General features: G+C 49.8%; 1 protein-coding gene across 1 annotated transcript in view; it reads right to left on the bottom strand.

Moving 5' to 3' along the window:
- Positions 1–332: 332 nt before the first annotated feature.
- Positions 333–14348, bottom strand: part of JPH3 (junctophilin 3) — a 59883-nt gene continuing 45867 nt past the window's right edge. The window contains exons 4-5 of the mRNA XM_054389773.1: positions 10608–11527; positions 333–413 (exon numbers count right to left, since the gene is read on the bottom strand). Of these exons, the coding sequence (XP_054245748.1) occupies positions 333–413; positions 10608–11527 (1001 nt within the window). The remainder of the gene's footprint in view (positions 414–10607; positions 11528–14348) is intronic.

The raw sequence follows: 14348 nt of genomic DNA, 5'->3' as shown, positions 1-14348 counted from the left end.
TCATCCTTTCCAGTGTCGGGGGGGCAGAGTGTTGATAGCATTTTTGCCATGCCACACAGCATAGTGTTATACAAGCAAAGAATTTTGGCTAAAATCCAAAAAACATTACCCAGGAAAAAAGGCAAACTGTGAGTGAGACTCGATCATTTGTTGTTCTTCTGTGAAAAGACTTGGAAATTGTCGTAGGACAGTTCAAGTTATGATTTTTTTTTCCCTTTTGTTTGTTTGTTTGTTGTTTGGTTTCTTTGTCGTTTGTTTATTTTTGGTGGGTTTTTTTTTCTTCCCCCATTCATACATGTAACTGTTATTTTTGCAAACAAGACAGTCTTGAATTAGATGAAAAAGTTAATAAACAAAATGGCGACTCCGATATTTAGTAAGATCACCATGACTACCAAGATGGGAGCTGAGCCCTGCAAGAGAAAGAGAAGGAGAGGAGTTAGAAGGTGTGTTGAAAGGTAGTCCCCAAGTTTGTCTTGTGATGGGGTCAGGCACTCTGCTAGGTCCAGGACACTGCAGGGCAGGCAGGTCTGCAAGATGAGCAGACACCAGAGAGCAGATTTACACCCCCCAGCCAATGATCCCAAAGACACCTGGGAGTGAGGCCGGTGGGAATGAAGATCTCCCCCTCAGAGGTGAGCAAACAGCACAAGCAGAGACTAAACCCACATCTGTTACCTCTGTCCTTGTGACACTAACCAGTGTCCCCATCACAGCCAGCCTGTGCCACACACCCACTGCAGCCTGAGTTGAAGCCCACCCCAGAAGCATCCACTGAGCACAAAGGCAGCCCAGACAACTCGTGCTGGACCTGGTGTGGCTGTTGGACCCTATTAGCATCCCAGGAATGCCAGGTAGAGAGAGACCACTCAGCGTCAGGACTGCAAACAACCCTCCAACGCATCCTTCTGCAGAACATCGGTCAGAAAAATACCCACCCTGCCACCTCATCCCTGCCACCAAACATTTGCTGTCCTGAAGTGTTAACGTGGCTGGCATCAGGGTGAGCAAGCCTGTGTGCAGGTAGGTGGTAGCTATTTCTTGGAGTAGCTGGTATCCTCGTCTATTCTTGCTGCAACAGAGCTGTGCCAGCTTCAATCGCCTAGAATGGCACAAACCCTTTTCTCCGTGCTCCTGCCTTCCTAACAGAGCTGCTGTGCCCCTTGGGTTGGCATGGGGCAGGGGTGGGCACCTTTCTGAGGCAGTCCTTGTACCACTGCACAGAGATGCTGGGGAGAAAAGAAAAAAAAAAAAAAAGGGGGGGGGAAATAAAAAAACAAAAAGCTGCTGGCTGGCCACAGATCTCTTTGGAACAGGCTGATTCAGTTCGCATTTGGGAGTGGGTGGGAGCGAGGATGCTGGAGCTTGCTGGAAAGGCATATTTGTAGCTTAGCAACAGGGTCAAAGGAAGCCAAGCAAAGGGGGGGATTGCAGAGAGCCTCTCCTGGCAGCCAGGTATCCACGCCTGACTGCTTCCCAGCAAATCTCTCCTCCTGCACCACGCAAAATCTTTCAAAGGCTGAAACCGCCCCCCTGTTGCCACTCCTCCACCCCAGCCTCGCCGCTGCCAAGCACTGCGCTGCGGCGCCGTCTTTGCAGTCGGGGGGTTTAAGCTTCATTTCAAAAGATTATTGGGTTTGACCGTTTCTGAGCTGGTGTTAATAGAATAACAGATTGCCAGCGATTATCGCTGTCATTGTTTCTGTTGGCAGGCACAAAATGCATTTGGTTGCCTCCACCTCGTAGCCAGGAGAGGATTTAAGGGCTCTCACACTTGCCTTGGTCCACTCGCTGTTTGATTTCCCCTGCTAAAGTCAGAGCCACCATTGCTGCCCCTGCTCCTCTCAGACTGCTAGAGCGTTCCAGTACCATCAAGGAGGTGAAGTTGTAGAGCAGCTGAGGTGAGCCCAGGATAATCTGGAGGCTGTTTTCTCCTGACAGAAGGTACAGGGGAGGACCAGCTGCCTCTTAATTCCCTGGTGTTTGAGCTTTACCCTTACAAACACAGACACTTTGGGATGGATCTGTTCGACTGACTGAGATCACAACCCTTTGGTGGTGTCTGAGGAGGGAGCACACCCTTCGTTTTTACCCTTAGTACATCACAGTCGTAGTCTCACTCAGAAAAATGAGGGGAGCCACCAAACTAACCAACATGCACCTACCCAGCTGCATCAGCAGCAACTGGATTCCTGTGCAGGAATGTTTTGCTCAGCTCCCTGGCTCAGTCTGCATCTATTTGCATCTTGCATCCCCTGTGCAGTGCAGAGGCAGGACAAAATGCTTGCTCTGCCAGTGTAGAGATGGGATCTTCCACGGTTGCCAGCAAAACCATGCCAGAAATCAGATGACCAAGGAGGGGAGGGGTCTCTGTAAACCCAAGTGCTCAAATCCAGCTGTCTGACAACCCACAAATTCTGCTGCCTTGTTACAGCTCTCACTTTTTAACACCCTCTTCTCTGTGCTAACCCCAACAAGGGCTCTCCACACAGCAAGTGCAGGTATAGGCTGCTCCCCCCGGTGAGACACCAACGTGTCTTGGCAGGGGCTGCATTCCTGCTGGTGGCAGCTGGTGGGTAAGCAGCTTTGCTCCTCTGAAGCTTCTGTTTCAGCTCTAATTATGAATCCTGCTGCACTTCTAAATGCTTATGTCTGGCTTATTTCTAACTTGTAAGGTCTTTGTGCCTTAACCTCTGCTCAGAGGAAATGCTTGCCCTCTCCCCTTTGATGGCAAGGATATCCTGGGACGTGTGTCATCTGTTTCTAAGAACTGGTTCCTGCTCGGTGCCCAGGCAGAAGATGAATCATTGCTGGGTTTGTCTTTGGAAGAGATGTTTTGCTGAGCCCAGCCTGGCCATAGGTCAGTGAACTGCCTCTTCCTGCAGCTGCAGCCACTGTTTGAGAACCAGCAGCTATTCCTGCCCATGGCAGGGGGGTTGGAACTAGATGATCCTCGAGGTCCCTTCCAACCCTGACAATACTGTGATTCAGGGAAAGTTTAGATAGCTGGAGCATAGCCCCAAACCCATGAAAACACCAAAATATGAATAAACCCTTGTTGTAGCCCAGGAGGAACCACGCTAGAGGTAAAGAATGAAGGGCTGGCAATTTACTGTAGAAGTAATGAATGAAGCCAGCACCTCTGATGGTGACTGTAGCCAACCTCCACCCTCTCTGCCCCTCTGTCTTGTTTGTTTTTATCCTTTTTGACTGTTGTGTAGCAACTCCTGAGTCTTACTGGGAATAGAAGGGACAGCTGGTTTACAAATACAATTGCAGCATAATTAATTTAGGCATTAACAATCCATTATTATCCGTTATCATGGGGTGCAAGCTCTGCTTCTCTGCCATGGAAACCATAGTGCAGGTTACCTAGGAATCCCTCTGGGATCTATTAAGTGTAATTGCTAAGGGCTTGGATCAGCAAAGAATAAAAAAAAGAGAGTCAAAGAAATAAATGTGCATTGTTTTCTAGCTTCAGCACCTCGGAAAGTGCTGAAAACTTAACAGCTCTGTGATGCCTGTGCTGAATTGTCAAATAATTGCCAGGGACGGGCTGCTGCAAAATGGTTAAGGAGCATTTAGCAAAAGAAACATAAGGAATTGGGTTTGCTTTCTTCAGTGTATTGCAGCATCTCCTGTGACTTGAGGAAGGGAGCCCAGGAGATGCTGAATGTTTCTGTGTAAGGGGAACAGACACTTGATACCAGTGTGCAACCAGGAAGAACCTGCTTCTGCAGAAAAGCAGTTGAAGCAAATGCAAGGATTTATCCCAAGATGGTGTCTCATAACTCAACTATTTTGTCACCTCTACTTCAGTCCTCCTGTCACAGGTGCCTGTGGAGCATGCTGTAGGTTTCACAGAACATAGGATTGTTTTGGTTGGACCTCTAAGATCATCAAATCCAACCATCAACTCAGCACCACCACAGCCATTGAACACCTCCAAGGATGGTGACTCCATCACCTCCCTGGGCAGCCTGACTACTCTTTCAGTAAAGAAATTCTTCCTTGAGTTCAAACTAAACCTTCTGTAGTGCAGCTGGAGGCCATTTCCTCTTGTCCTGTCACTTGACACTAGGGAGAAGAGACAACCCCCAGCTGGCTCCAACTTTCTTTCAGGGAATTGTAGAGAGCCAAAGGTTTCTCCTCAGCCTCCTTTTCTCCAGGCTGAACAACCCCAGTTCCCTCAGCTGCTCCTCACCATACCTGTTCTCCAGACCCCTCCAGACCCTTCTCTGGACACACTCCAGCCCCTCAGTGTCCTTGGAGCAAGGGGCCCAAAACTGAACAGAGTACTCAAGGTGTGGCTTCACCAGTGCTCGCTGCAGGGGGACAATCACTTCCCTGGTCCTGCTGGCCACACTCTTCCTGATCCAGGCCAGGATATTGTTTGGAGCTATAGGTATGCTTTGAAGGATTTTGCTTCTTTTCTGGTCAAAAGCTGGTGTTTGACCCTAATTTTTTCAAAGCAGGAAGACAGGAATTGGGCTCAACAACCTTGAAATGAATCCTGGATGACAGGAGCAAAGCCAGCAAGGTCCTCACTTCAGTTACATCAAAGGGTCCCTGAGATTAAAAGGGTTTTAAAAGGACCCTGTCAAGCTAAACATCACATCTCTCTCTGAAGATTGTTTACCTGGTGTTGTTACAAGAATGCCTGCAATGTCTGCACATGAAAGAGATTAGAGGAGAACAGTTTCTCATTATTATTTGTTTTAGGCCCCCCCTGCCAACCCATTTGCTTTGTGCTTGCGACACCTCTTCCCATGCACACTGCAGCCTCCGCAGCGATGCTCAGACCAGGCTCATCTCCAGAGGTGTGGTGACAAGTGGCACTGATCCTCCTCCTTATTCCTGTGTAATTATAGCTTAAAATTGTATGGATGTGTCCATGTGGGATTGGGGTTTGAACCTGTTTGGTTGAGATGAGAGAAACAAGGAAAACCCAGACATGTTAGGAGACCTGGGGAAGGGATTAAGAAATGAAAATAATGGAAAAACCTGAAGTGGGAGGACCAAGAGAACCACAGGGATAAGCCACAGGGTTTAGACCCAAGGAGGATAACCACAAAAGAGTCCCCAGGCCTCTTTCCCAGTAGACTCCAAAGGCAGATAGAAGCATTAGGTCTGAGGTGCAGGTGAAGCTTCACTACGCAAACAGCAGATGCCTGTTTGGGACAGAAGGAAGAACCAGCTCTTGTTTTTATCTCATTTTACATCCTTTTGAATTAAAGGTGCCAAACTTTGCTGGTGAAAGCACTCCACCCTGAGGTCAGTGTCTTCAAGAATAACCTCACAGCCTCTGGAAAAAGGAACATCATCAGGCATTTCTGGGGCAAGTTGCCACGCTTCATCCTCCCCACCTTGCTCCCTCATCCTGGGCTGAGCCCCCTGCCCAGGTCCCCTCCCTCATCCCTGTCTCTGGCAGCACAGAATGCTCCAGCAGAGCCTGGTGCTGGCTGCAGATTGGCTGCCTCCTCCTCACTTTCCCCAGCGACAGCAAAACCTGCTCAGAATATCTGGATGGAAAATCCGCCCCTTGTGCAGGGAACGAGGAAGGAAGATGCTGCAGCTGCTGGAATCCCTCCCTGGCAGGTACCTGGAGGGGACAAGGGGATCTCTTGGAGATCCATAACCCAGCAGATGTCTTACAAATTCCTTTCAGTGCAACTGTTTCTCCTTGCTTTGATTGCAGTAAGAAGCAGAACTATCAGCAAACAGCCGAGCCCATCGAGATCTTATCCAACAGCATGTGACAATGGAAGAAAATGTCAGGGGTGGCTGGGGTGGCTTTTTTTTTTGGGAGGGGGGGGAATGCTGCCCTACCACCAGGCTTTCTGGACAAGATGAGACAGGGGGATTTTAAAGGGCCAAGTTCTGAGCCTACTCACATCTCCAGGGTGTCTTTAGCAAGACCACAAAGTGTCCCTAGAAGTCTTCATCTAAATGTCCGTGATTGCTCCTGCTAAATGAGGACAGGCAGATGAATCAGGCTCCATGCGTGCCTGAACACTGGCCCTTCTTGCAGGCATGCTGAGGACCTCTGTGCCTAAAACACTTCTTTCCCCTTTTAGAAGCTGCAGATGTTCAGCACCTGCAGAAAGAGGAGATGTATTCTTTCCCCCACCCCAACCCTAAAAATGTGATGTGTTTTGTGCTGATGGATAAAAGAGTTGCTGGCATCTGAAACAACCTCTTTCCTTTTCCAGTGTCTCAACAGTTCCTTTTTTACCTTTCCCATTTTAGATCATCTCAAAGGCTCTAGGAACCTGTGAACCATTCAGGCACAGGGTTGAGCTTTGTGTCTTGTGGGTCTTTAAGGCCAGCAAGGACGGTGACGTTCATGTAAGTCCCTTAATCCAACAGAGACCGACACGAGTCCTGGCGCGCTGGTTTCTGTCTTCTGCCCGAGTGGTGACAGTTGCTGTGAGTTTGTGCTGGATGTGCAGGGATCACTGCACCCCCCCCCCCCCCCCACATACACCCACTCTGAAAGAGCAGGTGGCTTGAAATGTCATTTTAAAGCAATTCTGTGACCGTAGCAGTGGCTTGGTGACCCTGAAACCCCTAAGTACCCTGATAGACAGCATCAAGCAGCACTGAGCTGCATCAATGTTATTGAATGGTGGCCTCAAGAAATGACCTTTATAAGAGCAACTTCCAATTACTGATGTGCAGCCACAGTGAAGGGGGCTTCCCAAGCAGGACCAGAGAAGGGATTGTTGCCCTCTACTGAACACTGGTGAAGCCGCATCGCGAGTTCTGGGTTCAGATTTGGGGCTCTCACTTTAAGAAGGACCTTGAGGCAGTGCAGTGTGCCCAGAGAAGGGCAAGGAAGCTGGTGAAGGGTCTGGAGAACAAGCCCTGTGAGGAGCAGCCCAACACAACCATGGCATGTCTCCAAGTGCCATGTCTACATGTTTTCTGACCACCTCAGGGGTGGAGACTCCACTACCTTTCTGGGCAGCCTGGTGCAGTTTGATAACCCTTTTGTCCAACCTAAACCTTTAGGACTGGATTTCTGCAAGGCCTGCATCTCCATCCCATTCCCATGGGCACCAGCAGAAGTTAGCTTGCTCTCAAGCTGGAGCTGACACTCCAATGCAGAGCCAACCCACTGGCTCATCATTGGATGTCTGGAGCTGGTTCAGGGCAACTTATTTTTAAAACAAGCTAACCCATGAGGGTGACCTCAGTCCTGTACAGGAATACACCAGGTAGGGCAAAAATCACCCTCCTCAGCTAAGACCATCTTTCCCATTGGTTGGCAGACACCTTTCTGAAGCAGCCCAGCTGTCTGGGAGATGAGAAATGCCCTTTTCAGGGAGCAGCTTCACAGATGGCAGTGCTGTGGATCACAGGGAAGCAGGCTGTCAGGCAAGCTGAAGCGGCGTGGGCACTCCACACGGGCACGCAGACGTGTGCGCACAGCCCGCCCTGCCCGCGAGCCGGCACGCGGGAGGAGAGCTGCTGGGTGAGCCAGAAGGAGAAGGATGCTTCAGGCTAGCAGGAGAAATTGGGGAAGCTGGGGAACCGTCATTCTGTGTGAAGAGATCTGGAATGTGAGCAGGATGCAGTGGTTTGGGGCAGGGCTATGTGTGTGAATGCACCATGGCACTGGGTGAGGTGGATGTGGGGACCGTGGGATAAATCCTTCCCCCTTGGCCATGCCCTCCTCTTCCTCAGGGATTCACTATATTCATGGAAGTTTGAAATCATAGAATCATGGAATCGTAGAGTCATAGACTCCTGGAATCATGGAATTAGAGTCATAGAATCATAAAGTCATAGAGTCATAGAATTATAGAGTCATAGAATCATGGAATCATAGTCACAGAGTCATGGAATCAGTCATAGAGTCTTTGGGTCATAGATTCATAGAACCATAGAAGAATCATAGTTGGAAAAGACATTTTTCCTTTTAACAAGCCCAAGACCTAATGGAAGATGCTCTCTGATCTGCACAGACGGGAAAGGAATCCAGAATTTAGAATCAGAGAATCATTTTGTTTGGAAAAGACTCTAGATTGAGCACAACCATTATTTAACACTACTAAGTCCACCAGTAAATCATATCCCTCAGCACTACATCTTTTAAACACCTCCAGGGATAGGGATTCAGCCACCATGATATACTTTGAGATCCTTGATGGAAGACACAGGCAAGGTCATGGTGTTAGGCAGGAGGCTGGAGCACAAATCACTGCAGCTCCCATTCCTCTCCTACACCTCCTTTCCCTGCTCCTTTCCGACCATCTCCCATCCCTGCCAGGCCACTGAAACATAAACCCTTCCAGCACAGTGCAACTCTTGCTAGAACAAATTGTTGCTGGCATTGTGGGTTATTTAAATCCACATATTATCTCTTCCTCTGTATTACATTAGCTTCCTCCCAAACCTTCGCCATCTGTTCCACCCTCGGTTATGAATGTGAGAAAACTGAACATACTGCTTCACAGCTCCAGCACTTCCAAAGTATGATGTGCATCCTAATGGCTCTTCTGTGTGCCTTTCCATGCAGGCTGTGCCCCTTCCTTAGTGCCCAGCATTCACTTGGAAGAGCCATGAAGGGTGCATTAGTGGCTGTTTGCCTCCAGCGTTAGCTCCAACGCTCCTCCTGGACAGGAGGTTTGTGTGGGATGGCACCAGCGGGCAGGCTGCAAGGTGGGAGCCAAATCTAACTTGAGCTGGGTGGGGAGAGACAGCAGGACTGCTTATGCCAGTGATCTACCCAAAGAACGTGTGGCTGTCAGCAAGGAGAAATGGTGGTTTCATTCCTCCCAGCTCCTTGTCACCACATGAGGTTATGTTATCAAAGGTGCTGGACCATCTGTGAGTGGCTGTGGCTGTCAGCAGCATGAAATCATAGAATCATGGAATGCAGTGGCTTGGAAGGGACCTCTAGAGGTCATCTAGTCCCCCCCCTCTGCAGTCAGCAGAGACATCTTTAGCTAGAGCAGGTTGTTCAGAGCCCTGTCAAGCCTGACCTTGAATGTCAAAGGGGCCTCCACAATGTCCCTGGGAAACCTGTTCTAGTGTTCCACCACCCTCATAGTAAAGAATTTAATGGTGGTTTCATCCCTCCTTTAGGATGTGTCTCTTCCAGCTCCCTACCACCATGTGAGGCCATGTTATCAATGGTGCTGGACCATCTGTGAGTCCCACAGACTTCAACAGGGTTGATGTCCAAGTCTAATTTGAGCTGGGTAGGGAGAGGACTTGCTTGTGCCAGCAATCTCTCTGAGGAACCTGTGTCTGTCAGAAAGGAGAAATGGTGGTTTCATTCCTCCCAGCTCCTTTGGAACCTTCCCAGCTCCCTGCCACCACTTGAGGTCACATTATCAACAGTGCTGGACCATCTATGAGTCCCACAGACTTCAACAAGGTTGATGTCCATGCAATTACTGCTGCTGCTTCTCCCTTCTGAAAGCCTGTCAGGCTCCTAACGCTGCCTGTCATCTTTCTAGTGCTTCACAGGCATTTCTGCTAGGAGCTAAGGACAGCCTGGCACCCTCTTGTGTGCTTACTGGTGTGTGCTCAGAGCTTGGTGAGATGTGTCCTAAGGTGCAGTTGACCAGCAAACACAACTGTGTTCAGCTCTTCTTCAATGCTGTGTGGGTGCTCTCGAGCCTGTGCTGAAGCTTGTGAGGTGAACAGGAAGCCAGAAAGCTACAGAGCTGAGTGTGGGGGAGATTTATCCACAGCAGGGAAACTGTGGCAGATCTGGAGTTTAGTCCTTAGAATCACAGAATCATTAAAGCTGGAAAAGACCTCTAAGGTCATCTAGTCCAGTCATCAACCCAACACCACCATGTCCTTCTTCTTGATTCCAGTTTGCTGATATCCTCTAGCATTTCAACCCCACTGAGGTCCTTGTACCCCCTCCTGGCTCAGCAGTATCCACACACCAAAGACCCTGAGCTGTGTCACAACCTGCAGATCAGTACAGGAAAACCCCAGCAGTGCTCAGCTTAGGAATGCAACCCCCCTGTAATGTCCCCTGCTCCATGACCATGGTTCCCTCCTCTCCATGACCATGTTTCTCTCCTCCACCTGGGTCAGATCTCCATTAAATTGTGGTGACAAACCACTGCTCCAGTACCACCACATAGTGGTGGAGCAACAGAGAGCTGCTGCAGGTTGTCACAATGTCCAACTCCCAGGATTTGAGCACTGGTGTCGCAACAAGGACTCACCACACTTAGGCCAGCGTGAAGCTGCCATAACCAAACCACAAGGAAGCCTCACCAACACCTTGCCTACTCCTGCAGCTTTCCCACCAGCTGACTGCTCACAGTCCCAGCCATTATGTATTTTTGTTGCTGGCCCTGGGCTGCAAAACAAACTCAAAGCTTGCTGCTTGCAGCCTCCAGTGAAAAATCTGCTGTTCCCACCAAGGCAGGCTGCAGAGAAAACCCCACCCCAGCACATGCTGTCATGGAGCATGGGAGAAAGGAGGGGGCAGGATTCAAGACATAAACCCTTGATAATTTGGGGTGAGCTCTGCAGGCAGGGTGACCTCCATTTCTGCTCTGCTGCAGCACCACAGCAGCACTGCCCTGGGTGTCTCAGCCACCTTCCACCACACCATTTCACCTACTTACCGTACTGGATTTGAGCGCATCCCCATTGTCCTCTTCAGATTCTAGTGCAACAGGTAAAGATTTCTGTGGCGGGGAGAAGGTTAAGTCCCACCTTAGTAGCCGAGGTTCAGCTTTGTCCCCGAATCTCAGGTTTTCCAGTTTCTGCACCGTGGGCTCGGCAGAGGAAGCTGGCCTGAAATTCTCTTTGTTCTGGGACTTAGACCTTAGTCTCTGAACCCCAAAGCCCCGTTCTTCCCCGCGGTGGTCATCAGACATGCTCCTGCAGGGTCCCCCTTTGCTATAGTGTCTTTTTTGGGTGTGAATCTCTTGCATATAAGAATCCATCCTCATGAGGGGCTTCATCTCCATCTCGTAATTGCTCATCTTCTCCTCATCCAGCTCAAGTAGCTTGGAGCTCCCTGAGCTGTGGTTATGGGATCTGTGGTGGGAAGTCCATGAAACTGTGGCTGGGGAATCTGTCCACCTCTCTCTTTGCTTGTGGTTGGAGGCCGAATGTTTGTGTCCTCCGCTCCGACCTCTGTAGTCTTCAGGGACAGAGGCTGACCCCAGCTGAGTGCTGCGCAGGGTCCCACTTCTCACACCGCGTGTCCCACCGACCTTCTCTTCGCTCCAGCTGTTGGGTCTCAAGTAGTCCCCACCACGTCCCTCCAGCAACATCTGGATCTCCCCACCCCTCTCTTCGTCCACCGAGACCTGCCTGGAGAAGTGAGTGCTCTTGTTCCTGCAGGAAGGACCCAGGGGTGGGGTGGAGGAAGGACTGGCAGGGAAGCTCTGCAGAGGGCTGTCATCAGGAGTCAGGTCGGAGGGGGTGGTCCCCTTGCGGTACAGCTCGGGGCTCTCTTGCTGGAGCGGCGTCCCGGTGGAGAGGACCTCAATGTCATCGCTCGAGTTCTGGCGCTTCGGTCGCTGGCATTCGAGCCCTTTTTGTGTAGTCGTGAAGAGAACAGAGAGGGGAGAGAAAGGCAACAGGATTATTTCTATTCTGTAGGCACCCACTGGGTTTTTCAGGTCAAAGAATAGAGCTGAGTGTGTTGGAGAGCAGGGGAACCATGGGACAAGATCAGGACAGCAGCAGCGTGGCACAATAAACAGCTTCTGCTACTAGACCAAGGGAAAGGGCATAGCTGGTTTTACAACAAACCTATCATCACCTCCAGCATCTCCAGAGCAGTGTAGGGCGAGCAGCTGCAGCCCAGCATGGGAAATAATTCAGGATCACCTGCCTGTGTTGTCACGACAGAGGCTCTGCACTGTCATGGGGTTCTCCACTGAGCTGGAGCTCTCCACTGCTGTTAACCCAAGGGCTACCGACCCTTTTAGAAACCGGCTGGTACCACCATGACTGTCATTTCCAGCTGATTCTCCTCTGGAGAGATTCCAAACCCATCTGAACATTGTGATCCTGGGCAAGCTGGTCTGGGTGACCCTGCTTTAGCAGGGGGTTTAGACTAGATGATCTCCAGAGATCAGGTCCAACCCTCCCATGCTGGGATTCTGGGATTCTCTGATTCTAGTTCAAACAAGCTCAATGGTGGCTGCTCCTTTGGTGCTTTCTCTGTCCCTGAACATTCCTTCCTTGCTTGGAGACATGCAGATTCCTGCCCCATACAGACAAGAACATGGACATTTCCCCACTCAACCCTCCTTGCTGGGCATGCTGGAGAGCACACAGGTGGTCATGCCTCATGTATTTGGGCAGGAACAAGGTAGCACATTCAGAGCTACAAAAGTACAATACACAATCACAAAGCCATAGAATGGTTTGGGTGGAAGGGACCTTAAAGATCACCTAGGTCCAATTCTATTGCAATGAGCAGGGGCATCTTCTACAAGACCAGGTTGTTGAAAGCCCCATCTTGGGACCCTTGCTTTGAACACTTCCAGGGATGGGACATCCACAACTTCTCTGGGCAACTTGTGCCAGTGTCTCACCACCCTCACAGTGAAGAATTTCTTCTTTAAAGATAAGGTAAGATCAGATCATCTTACCTTTACCATGCTGACTGCACTTGATCCCTTAGAACCCAGAGGACAGCCAAGATGATGTCTCCCTGGGGACAGGGACTTCAAGAGCAGTTGAGCATCTTCTGCTGGAGACCAGCTGTCAAGACACATGTTGCTTTTCTGGACACTTATTAAAAAACTGTAACTTACTAATCATTGATGAAACAGCAAATTATTTCAAGGGGGAGCAAACTAACAGTGGTTAATTCTCATTTTACCCTCTCAAGGCATAGCTGCTCCCAGCTAACGCCATGCTCAATTAACACGAATAATTTGATAAATATATTAACTGCCTAATGCCCCTGAAATGCATCTAATTGCAATTGCCATGGCTAGACATGAGAGAAATGAGTCTCCAAAAGGAAAAACTCTATTTCTCACCATGCTTTAAAAAAACCCCAATGCTCTGAAGCTCTTGCTCTAATCTCCTCATTTCTGCTGAGTAATTTTCTTTTATTGCATCGTCTTGAGGAACTGCTGCTGGGACCTGCCTTTGCCCACAGTCATCCTTGGACTGGATATATGCAGGGGGTGCTGGGAACATGGGGATGCACTTACAGGGTAAACAAATAGCTATGAGGCTGCTTGGAAATGTCCTGCTGAAGGGATTTCTCAATGGGAAATTCTCTCTAATGACTGTCAAATCTGCTGATATCTGCTGCCAAAATTTCTCTTTGTGGTTTGGGACAACGCTCAGATAGTTCAGCCTTAGTTCATTCCATGTGTCCCTGTTTCTCTGTGGAAGACTGAACCTTCTGGGGTTTAACTGGGGCCCCTGAGCAATCCTTGTACTGGTAGGATATTGTTGTGAAGGAGAAAGGTGGAGCTCCCCAGCCGTGTTTTCAGATGTCAGTGGGAACAAATGCAGCCTGATGTTGTGGCTGTTGCTGAGACGTTCCCATTTCAGTGACCCTCCACTGTGGAAACTGAGGAAAGGTGGGAACTGGCTTCCTGTGAGAAAAATTGCAAATCCAGCTATGGAAACAGCCCCACCCAAGACTTTGGGTGTCCCTGTTCGTCTCAGGCTTTGACTGATCTTCCTCAATTTGGTCTCCAGGGGTCTTGCAGGAATTACAGGGACTCGAACGCTTCCCATCAACTCTGATAACCCAGTGTCACAACCAGCCACAGCCCCACTACACCCTCTGCTTCTGCACCTTGGCTCCAGCCCCAGTCTCCTTTGGTCCCCTGAGCCCCATGATGGAGGTGAAAAAGCCCAGTGATGCTCCAGCATCCTCACCCTGGAGACCCACACTGAAGACTACACTATTAAGCATCTTGTCCTAAATCTTCCCCTCCCAGACCTAGAATGAGATAGTTCTTCCTCTTCATGGGTTAATTCCCAGAGTCTTGCAGCTCTTGACTGGGCTCAGGGATGAGCAGAGGCAGGTGATGCCCCTCCAGCCCTGGACCTCATGGGGATGCAGGCATTTCCTTGTGGAGGCACTCGACAGATGCACGGTGCTGTCTTGCCGGCTTTTGACACCCGAGGATGTGCAACAATTATTCTGAGCTAAAATTAGTCAGGAAGCACGTGATGTTCCTGGAAGAACGGTTGTGAGAGCGTGAAGGAGGATGTGGAGCACCAAATCTGGAATTCCAGCAGGATTCAGGCAGCTGTGCCTGGTCGTGGCACCTTCAAAGGGAAGCATGTGTCCCCCAGATGCTTCCATGCCCCTGAGGACCCGTGTGTGGGATTCAGGAGTGGTGCTGAGCTCCTGCCTCTGACACCAACAT

The sequence above is a fragment of the Indicator indicator genome, chromosome 19 (genome assembly GCF_027791375.1).
Source record: "Indicator indicator isolate 239-I01 chromosome 19, UM_Iind_1.1, whole genome shotgun sequence".
NCBI lineage: Eukaryota > Metazoa > Chordata > Aves > Piciformes > Indicatoridae > Indicator > Indicator indicator.
The sequence above is the reverse complement of the archived record's forward strand: the minus strand, read 5'-3'. Positions and strand labels throughout refer to the sequence as shown.